The sequence below is a fragment of the Oncorhynchus tshawytscha genome, linkage group LG03 (genome assembly GCF_018296145.1).
Source record: "Oncorhynchus tshawytscha isolate Ot180627B linkage group LG03, Otsh_v2.0, whole genome shotgun sequence".
Classification (NCBI taxonomy): Eukaryota; Metazoa; Chordata; class Actinopteri; order Salmoniformes; family Salmonidae; genus Oncorhynchus; species Oncorhynchus tshawytscha.
Window position 1 is genome coordinate 52828615 of NC_056431.1, and position 18482 is coordinate 52847096.

General features: G+C 41.1%; 1 protein-coding gene across 1 annotated transcript in view; it reads left to right on the plus strand.

The window, feature by feature from the left end:
• Window positions 1–18482, plus strand: part of lrp1bb (low density lipoprotein receptor-related protein 1Bb) — a gene marked incomplete at its 5' end in the record, with an annotated part of 288348 nt that overhangs the window by 117840 nt on the left and 152026 nt on the right. Inside the window, 5 exons of the mRNA XM_042319665.1 lie at window positions 1214–1330; window positions 6046–6126; window positions 6516–6686; window positions 11103–11285; window positions 17729–17929. Coding sequence (XP_042175599.1) covers window positions 1214–1330; window positions 6046–6126; window positions 6516–6686; window positions 11103–11285; window positions 17729–17929 — 753 coding nt within the window. The remainder of the gene's footprint in view (window positions 1–1213; window positions 1331–6045; window positions 6127–6515; window positions 6687–11102; window positions 11286–17728; window positions 17930–18482) is intronic.

Here is an 18482-nt window from a genome sequence, read left to right on the forward strand (position 1 = left end):
CAGACATTGAGTATACAGTGAGCTCCAAAAGTATTGGGACAGTGTCACACCCTGACCTTAGAGATCCTTATTATTCTCTATGTTTTGTTATGTCAGGGTGTGACTCGGGTGGGAAAGTCTATGTTTTCTATTTCTTTGTTTTGGCTGAGTGTAGTTCCCAATCAGAGGCTGCTTCACACTTCACCATCTGGCAGCCTACGGAAGAATCTGGGTTTGGCGGATGCCAGGAGAACGCTACCTGCCCCAAAGCATAGTGCCAACTGTAAAGTTTGGTGGAGGAGGAATAATGGTCAGGGGCTGTTTTTCATGGTTTGGGCTAGGCCCCTTAGTTCCAGTGAAGGGGAATCTTTACGCTACAGCATCTAGACGATTCTGTGCTTCCAACTTTGTGGCAAGTTTGGGGAAGGCCCTTTCCTGTTAAATGAGGTTGAGGTCCACACAGAAATGGTTTGTCGAGATCGGTTTGGAAGAACTTGACTGGCCTGCAAAGAGCCCTGACTTCAACCCCATTTAATATCTATGGGATGAATTGGAACGCCGACTGCGAGCCAGGCCTAATTGCCCAACATCAGTGCCCGATCTCATTAATGCTATTGTGGCTGAATGGAAGCAAGTCCCTGCAGCAATGTTCCAACATCTAGTGGAAAGCCTTCCCAAAAGAGTGGAGGCTGTTATAGCAGCAAAGAGGGGGACCAACTCCATATTAATGCCCATGATTTTGGAATGAGATGTTCTATGAGCAGGTGTCCACATATGTTTGATCATGTTGGTCATGTAGTGTATAAGGGAGTTTGTCCCAATACTTTTGGTCTCCAAAAATGGGGGGACTATGTATAGAAAATGCTGTAATTTCTAAACGGTTCACCCGATAGGGATGAAAATACCCTCAGATTAAAGCTGACAGTTAGCACTTTAACCTCATAGTCATTGTATCATTTCAAATCCAAAGTGCTGGAGTACAGAGCCAAAACAACAAAATGTGTCACTGTATGTGACTGAAAGGTTAGTTTAAAGGGCTCTGCTCGTTTACTGCAGACTTGATATATGTGATATATCTGTCATGGAGAGATCAACTTAAGCTCCACAGGCCTGACATTGAGATGCCATATGATTGAATGATCAATAGGGGGCTGAACATGTCTGGCTTTAACTTAACACCCATGTGATTGAATTACAAATGCTCTGCTGTCTTCCATGCCTTTCTCTTTCTCAGCCCAGGCCTGTCAGCCCAACCAGTTCTCCTGTCGGAACGGACGCTGTATCCCCCAGGCCTGGCGCTGCGACCGAGACGACGACTGCGGGGACATGTCCGATGAGACTTCCTCCTGTGGTGAGTCAGACTCTCAGTCTGCATTATATGGCCCTGAATCCTGGCGATAAACTCAGTTTTTGATTGTATGATCGTTAAGGGTGAGTATCTCAAGTTAGGTTTCAGCCCTGTAAGATTATTCAAACTAAAACGACCTAGTAGACCAAATCAGAACAAACACTCTCTGCAGTTTATGTTTTTGGAAAGGAAGGACAGTGCTGAGTTTTTAAACGCCAAGAGAGGCTTTCAAAGAAGATGTGACCACTTTTACGATGACACTGTCAGATCTGAAGATTCTATTGACCTCATCCCCAACCTTGAGAGGAAAAGAAAAGGACATACCGCTGTGAGGTGTAACTCAGAGGAAATGGTTCAGTGGAAAAGACAGCTAGTCTTTTAGTGACCCAACTACACCAGAGAAGCCTTAAAAGTATTTCAAAATATGCCTCCTGGTGAGACAACAGAATGCTAGCTTGGCTGTCTGAACTCTTAGTGTGTGTTCTTGTCTAGTGCACAGCAGCCGTTTGGTTATATTTCTATTCAAATATAGTGCTTTCCTCTTTTTAAGGAGTAAAAAGGCTTGTTCTTAGCTAATTTCTGAAAAGTAAAATGCAATATCCAATTGAACAAACAAAGGTTGTTGAATATGATTAATGAGCAGGCTATTGGGTTACCTTCTAATTGGCATAGTCTTAGTTGTGAAGGGGTTGCATGAGTGTACCAGTGTGCTTATTATTTGTAGAAATAAGAATATATTTATTGTGATGTCCTTGCTATCTATCTGACACTGTTTTCATGCTGTTTTCCCTAAATCTAATTTTCCTACAAAAATCTCCCTTAGAGCTATTTCTTAATTTACTAGTTCCTTGAATACTTTGTTGTCTCTCTTACATTGCTTGTTTCATTCATGTGAGTTTTAGCAGTTACATTATTAAATAGCCTTGAGTCCTCAGGGCCAGGAGCTGAGCATTCACTTCTTACTCACTGATTAAGGGGAGTTAGAATGATGCTGCGAAATAACACTTATAGCATTTTAAAAAAAAAATACATTTTAGTGTGGCAGAATTACACAGTGTATCAAAACTTATACCAAACTAAGTTGTAGTGCTTGCCATTTTTATGACCCAACAGTTTATTTTGTTTTTATATTTCTTTTTATAGTACCTGATTTCAACTGGCTATACTGTAACTTGTTATCTTTCTGGTACACTAGTCTAATCTCATAACTATACTTTTGTGTGACTTTCATGCAGAGGGAGCTTTCCAGGCCGTAAGTTACATATATAGTGATGTGAGGTGGAAATAGTTGAATTACTTACAGATCGTAAAAAAACTGGGAAAACACCTTTAAAAGGGTTTTAAAACCTCCTGCCTCTTCACTGTTTGTGGTAAAGATGGCACATGGCAATCTCTGATGATCAGTGCAAGGCCCTGCATAGTGTTGTATCGTCTCTGACTCCTTTGTGTGCTTACTAAGCTGCTTCAATACACAGTCACAAACAGCCAGGGTGTAAGCTGTAATTAAAGTTCATGCTCGACTTCATTCAGTCATAATCAAGCTGCGCTGCAAAACATATTCTCTCTCATAGTGTTGTCTGAGGTTCCTCAGGCATTACTGCGCTGTAGGAGTTCCCACAGAGTCTCTGGAAGCTCAATTTTCTCCACTGCAGCGACGGTGGGTTTTTAAAACCTGAAGCATCACGTCGCGATCAAGCCATTGTTGCTCCTAGACGTTTCCACTTCACAATAACAGCACTTACTGCACTTACAGCTCTATCAGGGTAGACATTTGCCAAACTGACTTGTTGGAAAGGTGGCATCCTATGACGGTGCCAAGTTTAAAGTCACTGAGCTCTTTAAGGCCATTCTACTGCTAATGTTTGTCTATGGAGATTCCGTTGCTGTGCTCTCAATTTTATACACCTGCAAGCAATGGGTGTGGCTGAAATAGCCTAATCCACTAATTTGAAGGGGTTTAGACATACTTTTGTGTATATATACACGTGGTGAACATGCACTGTTTCCTAACTAACGCCCAAGGTGTCTGTAGCAATAGGGATTCCAAAGAATCAATTACAATTAAGTCTCTGAGTTTAATAAAGCTCCTGCCCTGTAATGGAAATATCTCAAAAATTGTATAACCAGAAATTGAAACTAGGTTGAATGTGACGGGAATACAAATGCAGATCACAAGTATTTAGGGGTATGACACATGCATATGCGCAGATTCACATTGGCACTCTGAGGCGGTGGAATATTTAGCCACCAGCACCATCAACAGCAGTTAGAGAAAGTTAGCTATGGTATCTTCTTGACCACACTGGAAGAAGTAAGGAGCAGATGTTGGTTAATTACCATGGTGTTAATTGGTTTTCAGCAGTTAGGTAGCAGAGACACTGTCTGTCAAAGCAGCACTAGCTGGTGAGTTTAGGTGGTGTGTTTTTCCACCGAGCGGTGAGCTACGCTAAACTCCCAATGGAAAACTGCCTGTGTTGTTGTTGTACTGACGTAGCTGCCACTCTCTTTTATTGATTAAAGCAGCATTTCTAACACAGAGGCATTATTTCTCTACATTATTGTGGATTAACCCAAAACATCTGGGGATGAATCATGTTCTTTCCGTCTCCGATTTAATGAGATGTTTCGTGTTAACCTGAATCTGTATTTTTTTGCAGGTCTCATTGATCAGACTTAAATATGAGTTATGATCAATTGAGTCCTAAATGAGCTTTTCTACCTGAAAACAAGCATCACTCGCACATACAGTATACATAATGCCCTGTCCAAAAGGTGCATGCAAATTAAGGGTGCCATTTAAAACAGCCACAATTGTATCCAGTATTAGCATATTCGTTAAACACATGAAAATTCATGGAAATATGCCTATCATAACATTCAGTGTTGCGGTAGCTCTTAACTTGCTGCAGGTAATTTATTTTGGCCTGCAATACACATATAGTCAAAAAGATGAGTAGTGAGGACTAGGGTTCTGAACCCCTCCCTCTGCAACTAGATCCTGGACTTCCTGACGGGCCGGCCCCATGTGGTAAGGGTAGGCAACAACACCTCCGCCACGCTGACCTTCAACACAGGGGCCCATCAGGGGTGTGTGCTTAGTCCCCTCCTGTACTCCTTGTTCACCCACGACTGCGTGGCCGCTCATGACTCCAACACCATCAAGTTTGCTGACTACACAATGGTGGTAGGCCTGATCATCAACGGCGATGAATCAGCCTACAGGGAGGAGGTCAAAGACTTAGCAGTGTGGTGCCAGGACAACAACTTATCCCTCAACGTTGTGGACTATAGGAGAAGGACTATAGGAGAAAGAGGGGAGTGCATGCCCCCATCCACATCAACGGGGCTGTTGTGGAGCGGGTCAAGAGCTTCAAGTTCCTTGGAGTCCACATCACTATGGACTTAACATGGTCCACACACCCGCAAAGTCGTGAAGAGGGCACGGCATTACTGAAAAGACTTGTCATGGGTCCTCAGATCCTCAAAGTTCTACAGCTGCACCTTCGAGAGCATCTTGACTGGCTGCATCACCACTTGGTATGGCAATTTCACCACCTGTGACCGCAAAGTGCTACAGAGGGTGGTGCGAACAGCCCAGTACATCACTGGGCTGTTCGCCATCCAGGACCACTATATCAGTAGGCGTCATAGGCCTGAAAAATTGCCAAACAATCAAGCCACCCAAGCCATAGACTGTTCACTCTGCTACCGTCCGGCGAACTGTACGGGAGCATCGGCTCTCGGACCAATAGGATCCGAGGGCTTCTACCTCGAAGCCATAAGACTGCTAAATAGCCAGACTGCTAAATAGTCAATTAATGGTACCCAAACTGTCTGCACTGACTCAATCTTGCACTGACCCTACGCACACTCACTAGACTTTATATACACTCCATATACTCACTCACACACACTACACTCACTCCCACACAAAACCCTCACACATTCACATACACTACATGTGCGCACACACAACACACACATACCGACACAACACACATACACACAGACACCAAGATGTCTGTTTAAACAACTAGCACACAGCTTAGACACCCATGCATACCACACAAGACATGGGTCTCTTCACAGTCCCCAAGTCCAGAACAGGCTATGGGAGGCGCACAGTACTACATAGAGCCATGACTACATGGAACTCTATTCTACATCAGGTAACTGATGCAAGCATTAGAATCAGATTTAAATAACAAATAAATATACACCTTATGGAACAGCGGGGACTGTGAAGCAACACAAACATAGGCAGCAGCTAATGGGGATTCATAATACACACATACTGTACATACACACACTTTTACACTCTTCATTTGCTGCTGCTACTCTGTTCTTTATTTTACTCTTATTATTATCTATTCGGATGCCTAGTCACTTTACCCTGCCTTCATGTACATATCTACCTCAAATACCTTGTACCTCTGAATTGATCTGATACTGGTACTCCCTGAATATAGCTCCATACTTTTGTATTTCATTTTTAATTATTATTTTTTAACTCTGCATCGTTGGGCAAGGTTCGTAAGCAAGCATGTCACAACGAAGTCTCCAACAGTTATATTCGGCGCCTGTGATAAATACAGTTCGATTTGGAATGGAGTGTTTGTAATGAGTTTCAGACAATGTATTTTCAGAATGAATGTGGCCCTATGGGTTTGAGGTATAGATAACTATAGTTGATTGTCTCTCTGCCTTTGTGTCTACAGCATTCCCGACCTGTGAGCCCCTCACTCAGTTCAGCTGTTCCAATGGGAGATGCATCAGTGTCAAGTGGCATTGTGATTCAGGTACGTTTCTACTGAAAACCTATAGCAGTTTCTCCCTCAACGACCATCCTTGAGAATCTGGTATGATTGTACAGAGATTCAATAAAGATGAGCAACTTTGACGTCAGAATACTCAAGGACAGAAGTTGAGAAACACTGAGCTACTGTACATTTCATGAACCTCATATAACCCACAACTTTGAAATCAACCACTGTCTCCTTATGTAACTAAAGTGGTTTGGAAAACCACACCCATGCGCTGAGTACTATAACCTTGCCTGTAAGTGAAGACTTATGTTACCTCCCCAAGCTAATGCATAGGCTTTAGCTTAGCATGCTAACACAGTTTAATGATATGCAGGAGTCAAACCTAGTCAGTCACACTTACTCTTTTTCTTCTGTATCCCTAGATGATGACTGTGGAGATGGTAGTGACGAGGTTGGTTGTGTCCACTCCTGCTCCAACACCCAGTTCCAGTGCTCCAGTGGGAGGTGTATCCCAGACCACTGGGCCTGCGATGGGGACAACGACTGTGGGGACTTCAGCGACGAGAACACTACTTGTGGAGGAGATGGAGCTGGTGAGAGAAACAATGCTGTTATTTGTAATACCTGTATCGTAGCACTTTTTGTTAGCAATTACAAGATTATGTGCCCACAGTTAAGATAAACCATGCTGCTACTACTACCATGAATTCATAATGAAAATTCTACTCTAAATGATAGCTCCATCCCTCATTTTGTCAAATACATTTTGCACTAAGTATCACGTTATCTATCTCAGCATGAGGTAGATGTTTCAAGTCAGGCTTACTACTCCTCATTACTACACATGTATCAATGATTGTAACTATCAATTATTCAATTGCCATTTAAATCAGCAGAAAGATTTTTTTTAAAGATAATGATGAGTTCAAAGTAACTATTAATTGGCCTGGTCTAATGTCCTTAAGTCTTCATCCTCCTCACTCGGCTCTCGCTCGGCTGATCTAATCTCATCTACTCTTCACAAGAGTACAACCATCAAGAATATTTTAATCTGTTATAATTACCCCAGAAGGCTGAGCTGGGCCCGGCCGGCTGGAATACTCACAGCTCACTAGCCTGTCACTAGAATGAGGAAGCTATTCATCAAACCGTGTCCTGATGTCAAGCCTGAGCCCCAGCTCCAGCCTTTTCCTCTCTACTCTAACACAGTGTAGTGTTGCTGTGTTGTGGGCCACCCCAGGGGTAACAGCTCTGGCTCAGCAGGCTCTGACTGTTATGGAAATCCTTCTGATCTCTGACATCCAAGCATTAAACGTGTTTTCTTTTTGGAAGTCAGGGTTTTTTGCATAGAAAAGTCTTGGGTGGGCTGCCTAACTGTTTTGTTAGGCAGCCCACCCATGTCCAAACAGTAAAAAAAAACTAAATATAAAGCATGCAGGAAAGATAATGGACCTATATATTTTTAAATATGGTCCTCTTTGAGAACTCATAATTACCAAAATAAAGGCTAGACTGTCAGGGAGAATCTATAATTCAAAACATTATGCATTCAGGAGTATTTTGGTCATTGATTTTGTAAGCATAGCATAAGCCATGGCAAAATGTGTAGAATTGCAGGAAAATAGCTTTAAAATCACACCAATGGCCACACCCACTGCCATGCCCCCAGCCACAGCCACCACCTAAGCCCCATTTTGATCCAGAAAAAATCCTGGAAATGAAAAATAAATTATTGGCAATGTGGAAGTGGTTAGGTTATATACAGTCGGTCTTGTGACTACTTAGCATGATTCAAAATGTAATTTAAAAGAATATAAACAAAAACAAACAAATTTCCGCTGTTACATAAGGATTCTATTTACAGTGCCTTGTAAAAGTATTCATCAACCTTGGCGTTTTTCCTATATTGTTTTTTGGGGGGATTTCATGTAATGAACATACACAAAATAGTCCAAATTGGTGAAGTGAAATTTTAAAAATGATTTGTTTCAAAAAAATGGAAAAGTGGTGCGTGCATATGTATTCACCCCCTTTGCTATGAAACCCCTAAATAAGATCTGGTACAACCAATTACCTTCAGAAGTCACATAATTAGTTAGATTGCACACAGGTGGACTTTATTTAAGTGTCACATGATCTCAAGTAGAGGTCGACCGATTATGATTTTTCAACGCCGATACCGATTATTGGAGGACCAAAAAAAAGCCGATACCGATTAATTTGAGGATTTTAAAAAATATATATTTTTATTTGTAATAATGACAATTACAACAATACTGAATGAACACTTATTTTAACTTAATATAATACATAAATAAAATCTATTTAGCTTCAAGTAAATAATGAAACATGTTCAATTTGGTTTATACAATGCAAAAACAGAGTGTTGGAGAAGAAAGTAAAAGTGCAATGAGTAAGAAAGCTAACGCTTCAGTTTCTTGCTCAGAACATGAGAACATATGAAAGCTGGTGGTTCCTTTTAACATGAGTCTTCAATATTCCCAGGTAAGAAGTTTTAGGTTGTAGTTATCATAGGAATTATAGGACTATTTCCCTCTATACCATTTGTATTTCATTAACCTTTGACTATTAGATGTTCTTACAGGCACTTTAGTATTTCCAGTGTAACAGTATAGCTTCCATCCCTCTCCTCGCCCCTCCCTGGGCTCGAACCAGTAAAACAACAACAGCCACCCTCGAAGCAGCGTTACCCATGCAGAGCAAGGGGAACAACTACTAGAAGGCTCAGAGCAAGTGACGTTTGAAATGCTTACTAGCTAGCCATTTCACTTCGGTTACACCAGCCTCATCTCGGGAGTTGATAGGCTTGAAGTCATAAACAGCGCAATGCTTGACGCACAACGAAGAGCTGCTGGCAAAACGCACGAAAGTGCTGTTTGAATGAATGTTTACGTGCATGCTTCTGCCTACCACCGCTCAGTCAGATACTTAGATACTTGTATGCTCAGTCATATTATATGCAACTCAGGACATGCTAGATAATATCTAGTAATATCATCAACCATGTGTAGTTAACTAGTGATTATGATTGATTGTTTTTATAAGATAAGTTTAATGCTAGCTAGCAACTTATCCTGGCTTACTGCATTTGAGTAACAGGCAGTCTCCTTGTGGAGTGCAACGAGAGAGAGGCAGGTCTGTAAGGTTGCAAGATTGGGTCCCCTGAGCAGACAAGGTGAAAATCTGTCATTCTGCCCCTGAACGAGGCAGTTAACCCACCATTCCTAGGCAGTCATTGAAAATAAGAATGTGTTCTGAACTGACTTGCCTTGTTAAATAAAGGTATTAAAAAAATAAAAATCGGCAAATCGGCGCCCAAAAATAATCGGCCATTCCGATTAATCAGTCGACCTCTAATGTCAATATATATATATATACCTGTTCTGAAAGGTCTCAGAGTCTGCAACACAACTAAGCAAGGGGCACTACCAAACAAGCGGCACCATGAAGACCACTGAGCTCTTCAAACAGGTCAGGGACAAAGTTGTGGGGAAGTACAGATCAGCATTGGGTTATAAAAAAAATATCTGAATCTTTGAACATCCCACGGAGCACCATTTCAATCCATTATTAAAAACCTGAAAGAATATGGCACCACAATAAACCTGCCAAGAGAGGGCCGCCCACCAAAACTCATGGACCAGGCAAGGAGGGCATTAATCAGAGGCAACAAAGAGACCAAAGATAACCCTGAAGGAGATGCAAAGCTCCACAGCGGAGATTGGAGTATCTGTCCATAGGACCACTTTAAGCCATACACTCCACAGAGCTGGGCTTTACGGAAGAGTGGCCAGAAAAACAGCCATTGCTTAAAGAAAAAAATGAGCAAACACGTTTGGTGTTTGCCAAACGGCATGTAGGAGACTCCCCAAACATATGGAAGAAGGTTCTCTGGTTAGATGAGACTAAAATGTAGCTTTTTGGCCATCAAGGAAAAAGCTATGTCTGGTGCAAACCCAGCACCTCTCATCACCCTCTAGAACATCAGTCCCCACAGAGAAGCGTGGTTGTAGCATCATGCTGTGGGGATGTTTTTCATTGGCAGGGACTGGGAAACCGGTCAGAATTGAAGGAATGATGGATAATGATAAATACAGGGAAATTCATGATGTAAACCTGCTTCAGTCTTCCAGAGATTTGAGACTGGGACGGAGGTTCACCTTCCAGCAGGACAATGATCCCAAGCATACTGCTAAAGCAACACTTGAGTGGTTAAAGGGGAAACATTTAAATGTCTTGGAATGGCCTAGTCAAAGCCCAGACTTCAATCCAATTGAGAATCTGTGGTATGACAGATTGCTGTACACCAGCGGAACCCATCCAACTTGATGGAGCTGGAGCAGTTTTGCCTTGAAGAATGGGCAGAAATCCCAGTGGCTAGATGTGCCAAGCTTATAGAGACATACCCCAAGAGACTTGCAGCTGTAATTGCTGCAAAAGGTGGCTCTACAAAGTATTGACTTTGGGGGGGTGAATAGTTATGCACGCTCAAGTTTTCATTTTTTGGTCTTATTTCTTGTTTGTTTCACAATAAAAAAAATATTTTGCATATTCAAAGTGGTAGGTATGTTGTGTAAATCAAATGATACAAACCCCCCAAAATACATTCTACATTGTTGAATAATAGTGAAGACTACTTCCTTGTCACAACACAACTAACTGTCTTTTCCTTATTAAGAAGGAAATAAATTCCACAAATTAACTTTTAACAAGGCACACCTGTTAATTGAAATGCATTCCATGTGACTTGTTGAGAGAATGCCAAGAGTGTGCAAAGCTGTCAAGGCAAAGGGTTGCTGCTTTGAAGAATCTCAAAGATAAAATATATTTTAATTTGTTTAACACGTTTTTTGGTTTCTACATGATGCCATATGTCTTATTTCATAGTTTTGATGTCTTTACTATTATTCTACAATTTAGAAAATAGTACAAATAAAGAAAAACCCTTGAATTTTTGACTTGTACTGGATGTATATTTTCCCTTGCAGCATTGCCTCCTGTGATAGAGTGCACCAGGGATGAGTTCCACTGTACAGCAGATGGGACATGTATCCCAGAGCGCTGGAGGTGTGATGGAGACAAAGACTGTGAGGATGGGACTGACGAGATGTCCTGTGAGGGCACCAAGAGGATGTGCGACCCCAAGGCCAAGTTCACCTGCAAAGACACAGGTACTGTATGATATGCTGTAGCTAAGAGACTACTCCGTCAGTAACTGGAACCCAGAAACAAAACTTGTTAGCTACACTGTTTGTCTAACAGCACAATATGGACAGACGGAATATTCTATCTTTGACCATTACATTAATGCTAAACTAGGAGCAAAGTTAAATGTCTGTAGTTGATCAACATCAAATGGCCAAATTGGAAACATGTTTAAAACACATATAAACTCTACATTCTCTAACTCTCCATGTAGTATGTCATGGGTATAGCATAGATGTTATAATAGCATCTCTTTTTTCCCGGAATGTGCAACAGCGAATCAATTCTCCATGTGATGTAGCTTTAAAATTGGGCCTCTAAATTGGGATGCTCTGTAATCCAGGCTTCACACAGTCACAGGCATAGCTGCATTAACAATGATACATTCTGGCATATCGAGAGCTTGGTTTTATCTGCATTTTTGCAGTGGTGGAAAAAGTACCCAACTGTCGTACCAGAGTTAAAATAAAGATACCTTAATAGAAAATGACTCGAGTAGAAGTGAAGGTCACCCAGTAAAATACTACTTGAGGAAAAGTCTGAAAGTATTTGGTTTTAAATACACTTAAATATCAAAAGTAAATGTAATAGTATAAATCGTTTCAAATTCCAAATATTAAGCAAACCAGACAGTACCCTTTTTAGTTTTTTAAATTTACGGATAGCCAGGGGCACACTCCAACACTCAAGACAATTTACAAACGAAGCATGTGTTTAGTGAGTTCGCCAGATCAGAGGCAGAATGGGATGACCCGCTTGATAAGTGTGTGAATTAGACAATTTTCTTGTCCTGCTAAGCATTCAAAATGTAATGGGTACTTTTGGCTGTCAGTGAAAATGTATGGAGTAAAAAGTATATTATTTTCTTTAGGAATGTAGTAAAGTAAAAGTTTTGAAAAATATAAATAATAAAGTACAGATACCTCAAAAAACTACTTAAGTAGTTTTTGGTAGTATCCCTAGGATCATGCCTCAGGACTACCTGCCCCGATGACTCCTGGCTGTCCCCAGTCCACCTGGCTGTGCTGCTGCTCCAGTTTCAACTGTTCTGCCTGCGGCTAGGGAACCTTGACCTGTTCACCGGACGTGCTACCTTGTCCCGGACCTGCCGTTTTTGACTTTCCCTCTCTCTCTACGGCACCTGCTGTCTCGTCCTCTGAAGGCTTGGTTATGAAAGCAAACTGATATTTACTCCTGAGATACTGACCTGTTGCACCGTCTACAACCACTGTGATTATTATTTGACCCTGCTGGTCATCTATGAACGTTTGAACATTTTGAAGAACAATCTGGCCTTAAATGACCATGTACTCTCATAATCTCCACACAGCAAGCACATCCAGAAGAGGACTGGCCACCCCGTAGAGCCTGGTTCCTCTATAGATTTCTTCCTAGGTTCCTGCCTTTCTAGGGAGTTTTTCCTTGTCACCGTGCTTCTACATCTGTATTGGGCATTATAAATACATTTGATTGATAGTATTTTTACTTAAGTACTTTACACTACTGCCTTTTTTGTCAGAATTTAGTTATTGACATAGCCTTGTTCTGTTAAATCTTCTCTACCTATACACTAAATATACAAAACATTAAGGACACATGCTCTGTCCATGACATAGACTTACCAGATGAAGCTATGATCCCTTATTGATGTCACTTGTTAAATCCACATCAATCAATGTAGATGAAGGGGAGGAGACATGAATTGTGTATGTGAGCCATTCAGAGAGTGAATGGGCAAGACAAACAATTTAAGTGCCTTTGAACAGGATATGGTAGTAGGTGCCAGGCGTACCGATTTGAGTATGTCAAGAACTGCAATACTGTTGTGTTGTTCACACTCAACAGTTTCCTGTGTGTATCAAGAATTGTCCACCACCCAAAGGACATCCAGCCAACTTGACACAACTGTGGAAAGCATTGGAGTCAACATGGGCCAGCATCCCTGCGGAACGCTTTCGACACCTTGTAGAGCTCATGCGCCGACGAATTGAGGCTGTTCTTAGGGAAAAGGGGGGGTGGGGTGCAACTCAATATTAGGAAGGTGTTCCTAATGTTTTGTACAGTGTATTGTACTCTAAATACACCGGTGGTTCATGTTGTTAAGTTCAAAAGAATACAATATAAAAATTGCTGACACCATTCAATCATATGAGGGTTCGGAATTTTAAAGCCAATTTTCTCAGAATGATCTTTTTGCAGATAGAACCAAGTTCCCGATTATCTGTGTGTGGCTGATTCTACCCCCTGCAGTGGTTCCACCTGCATTCACTGCCTCTTTGTAATTCAAAATGGCGAGTAAGGGTAATTTAAGATTACCCCTGGTAGCAGGTATCAGGAGGCTGTAATGATCTAGCTGTGGATTTTCACATGAAGTAAAGCTTTTCACTCACAACTGTGGCTGTGCCTTTCTGTTGATGCACTCACACAATGAAGAAGATTTTGATGCAAGATGCAATGTATACTATGTTGTGTCTTTGGCTATGTCGGATAAAGTGATATTACATGCTATTCTATAAAATATTTTCTCTGTAATTAATTAATATTACCTCATTAAGCTACTCAGGAAAATATTTAACTGGAAAGTCGGGGGAACCACGAAATAATGTTTATAGAGCTGTTATCTTCTGAATAAACTCTTCAAGACCTGGTAATCTTTTACATCAGTAGCAGTCAATATTTAATCATCACCTTATTTAGTCTCATCTGAAAGTTGGAAATTCTTGGTTATCTTCATGAACCTTGGCTAACAAGTTGAATCAGCAATACAAAATTTGGTTTAATTATTTATTTACTCAATACCTAACTAATCACACAGAATTATAATTACACAGAATGGATCATACATTGATTACAAATTATGTTATAAAGAAAACATCCCTGGTGGACCGTGCCGACATGACGGCTGGTTACACAAAGGAAAGGGGGTTGGGTTTGAGTGAAAGAGCGGGAAGACTGAGTAACAAAGGGAGAAGCTATGCTATCGTAAATACAGTACATTATGCATTCTAAATTACCGCCCATTTGAAAAAGGAAAATACAATAAATATTTACTCTGAGCTACGCTTCGATCTGTTGGTCATAGATGGGAGGCCGCGTTGTCCTTTGAATGAATGCCTGATGGTAGAATGGATACTTGGTAGTACCGTCGTCTTGTGGTAGAACAAATACTCTGTCCGTCCTCTCCTAGCCCATGTCTACAGTTGCTGCGCTAACGCGACGGCTAGGAGGTATCACTTCTTTAGTGAATAAGAGTTCAAAGTTCATACCAAGTTGCCATGCTATATGCTCAAGCTATATTCTGGCTGGTATAGTCGAAATTCATCCTTCCGGCATGTAGGTCGTCACCTTCACATTGAAATTCGATGCTAATTTCGTTAGGTTCTCTAAGGTTGGCTTAGTTCTGTAGGTGGTCTTTGTCCTTTCAACGTGGGGACCTCAAGTCCACACGTCCTTGGAACAGGTTATTATCTGAGCCCTTTTAACGTAGGACCGTCGCCCTAACGTCTTCGGTAAAACAGAAAGTTACATTTTCGTCAAGGGGCTTATATAGGAGGGGAGAGAAGGGCGTGTTTCATAGTTTATAACCAATGTCTGTTCACATGGGCAGGGCCACTGAGTTAAGCATAGTTCACTCATGAAAACCCAATTCTCTAATTTGGAAGATAAAATTACATTTAATCTTTTCATGAATAGTTTCATATTTAAACATTTAAATTGCACAACAATTCCATGTGAATCTGATAACTAGAATGTGTAGACTTTCCAAGATGCAGTTTATGTCGTCCTATCATCAGTAATAATGTCTCAGACGCCAACTGATCTGGCATCATATTAATTTATTACCAATGCATATTTTCAGCTGGTTGGGTTACCGAAATATGGTTCCGTTCCCATCTTTTGATGTCACCAGACTCTCTCTCAATGTTAACAAAGTGATTTTCAATAGTCACATTGCTAGAGTAGAGAGAGGAACAAGGGTCATAAACCTCCCCCCTCAGGCCAACATCATGACACATCCAACAATTTCATTGCTTTTACTGAGTTACAGTTCATATAAGGAAATCAGTCAATTTATATCAATTAATTAGGCCCTAATCTATGGATTTCACATGACTGGGAATACAGATATGCATCTGTTGGTTACAGATACCTTAAATAAAATGGGACTCACAATGGCCTCAGGATCTCGTCATGGCATTTTACTGCATTCAAATTGCCATTGATAAAAGGCATTCGTGTTCGTTGTCTGTAGCTTATTCCAGCCCATACCATAACCCCACCACCACAATGGGGCACTCTCTTCACAACGTTGATATCAGCTAACCGCTCGCCCACACAAAGCCATACACGTGGTCTGCGGTTGTGAGGCCGGTTGGACGTACTGCCAAATTCTCTAAAACAACGTTGGAGGCGGGTTATGGTAGAGAAATTACCGTTCAATTCTCTAGGAACAGCTCTGGTGGACATTCCAGCTGTCAGCATGCCAATTGCATGCTCCCTCAACTTGAGACATCTGTTGTGTTGTGTGACAAAAAAGCACATTTTGTCCCCCAGCACAAGGTGCACCTGTGTAATGATCATGCTGTTTAATCAGCTTCTTGATATGCCACACCTATCAGGTGGATAGAGGATCTTGGCAAAGGAGAAATCCTCACTAACAGGAATCTAAACAAATTTGTTGCAAAACATTTGAGAGAAATATGCTTTTTGTGAGTATGCAACATTTCTGGGATCTTTTATTTCAGCTCATGAAACATGGGACCTTTACATTGAGTTTATATTTTTGTTCAGTGTAGTATATTCTAATCTAAAGTCATGATTCAATATACTGTATTGATCTTAGTCTTTGTAGACTGCAAGGACCCCATTGTGTGGAACAGATTAAAATATGGATCACGTTATGCATTAAGTAACTTTTTGGCCTGTTTTTATATTTAGAGTTTTTCTTCAACTTGACTGAGGGATTATTCTAGGGCTGGGTGATAAACTGTCTTTTACAATATACCGGTATTGATCCAAGGACCGGTTTGGGTTTTTCCTTTACCTTGTATAACGGTATTTCAATGTTTTTGTTTGTTAAATGCATTATGCCACTCCGCTGTGTGTAATAATATCAGTTTTTATTGTTTACTCAGTTTGCTACTTGAGTCGTCTCTCTCCCTCTCTCTTTCCACACACACCAACCCTCCCCCTGTCACTCAAGCAGAGCAGTATTTGTGCTACAGCAAGTCAAATCAACCACTAGCAGTCTGACGGTCTGCATGGGCAATGCTGCAGATTTTGGTGACAATGATGCTGCTTTCCACTTTGCTTCCTACTATACACCCACAAGCATTCTATAAGCACACTATTAGTTTGTGTATCTTATACTGTCTGCAAACAGCTAGTTGATATTTTCTTTGCAAGTTGTTAGCCGCTAAAGTGTTAGCCGCTAATGCTTAACGCTAGTTGTACTAGTCAGAGCAAATGTAGCTAGATAACTAATACAGCCGGCTACCAGTGCTGGTGTAGGCCTAGATCAGCTTTTTGTTTCTGCAACGGTATATTCTAAATCAGATAGGAGTAGGCGAAGGATGAATATTTTACTATTTGTACAGTACATCAAAGCTACAGTAAGAGGAAACATTGAATGTGACATTAATTAGGATCCAGTGTGAAACAATGACCAATTCCTGCCCTGTCACAAAAACCCTTCACTGGCTTTTTCTATTCATTGTCATGTCAAACAACACTGTATTCAAAGTCCCCACTATATTCCAACTTTTGTTTGAAGTTTCATTGAACAGTATAAAACAATCAGAATGGACAAAGCTCCATTAAAAACACTTAGAATGCATTTGTTGCCACCCTAGGGTCATACACTACTCATAAAGCATGTGAACTTTTATTATTCAAAAACCTCATACCTCCATACCATCAAAAATATTGTGATATTTAGGGCTCCCGAGTGGCGCAGTGGTCTAAGGCAATGCATCTCAGTGCAAGAGGTGTCAGTACAGTCCCTGGTTTGAATCCAGGCTGTATAACATCCGGCTGTGATTGGGAGGCCCATAGGGTGGTGCACAATTGGCCCAGCGTCGTCCGGGTTTGACTGGGGTAGGGCGTCATTGTAAATAAGAATTTGTTCTTAACTGACTTGCCTAGTTAAATAAAAGTTAAACATTATATATATTTTTTTAAATTATATTTTAGCCATATCGCCCAGCCTTAGATTATTCACCAAATTTATTACAGATGCTTGAAGTTCACTGTGTGGTAATGCTGACTGGTTACTCAGCATTTAGTCTACTGTATGGACAGCTGATGATTGATATCGTCTTTGAGGAATATTTTCTGTGTCTGGTTGTGTTAATGAATTGTGTGTGTGTGTGTTTCCATAAATGTCTGTATATGTGTGTCACACCAACAGGAAAGTGCATCACCAAGAGCTGGGTGTGTGATGGAGATATCGACTGTGAGGATCGTTCTGATGAGGAGTCCTGTGAGGCAGCTGTCTGTAAGCCTCCAAAATACCCCTGTGCCAATGACACTTCCACTTGCCTCCCACCAGAAAAGATCTGCAACGGCAAGCCGGACTGTGCAGACCTGTCTGATGAAGGGCCTTTCTGTGGTAGGAAAGAACTATTATCTGTAGTACATCATATTGCATGAGATCGTCGAGACTAATTAGTGTGTGAGTTGTGATGAATCATTTCATGTGTTTAAGTGGAAGAGATGTGTTTAGAGATTATTTTTCTACTGGGGGACACACCTCAGACAGAATATACAGTATAAGCTGTGTGAGCTTTAATTTCCCATCTCATATAACAAGAACCCAGAGTCAGATGTGTCAAACGCTGTCTGTCCCTAAGGAGTGGTACTATATATTTTAATTCCCATAGCCTTGAGAGCAGCACGATGACGCGTCAACATGCTGTTGATTTTTATTCAGTCATCAAGGGGACCGAACATAAAGAATAGCTCCCAGATTTCTCCAATGATTACCAACACAGATCTGTTTGTCCAAGGCCCATCTGAGGGAAAATCTGTGAATCTCATGTGAATAGTACACATCTAATCTATTTGACTGAACAACCTAAACGTATCGGTTCATTTCGAGTTGCTAGCAGAAACCTCATGGGGGACCATAGTTAGACACCGTAGCTCAGAGTGTGTGTTATCAC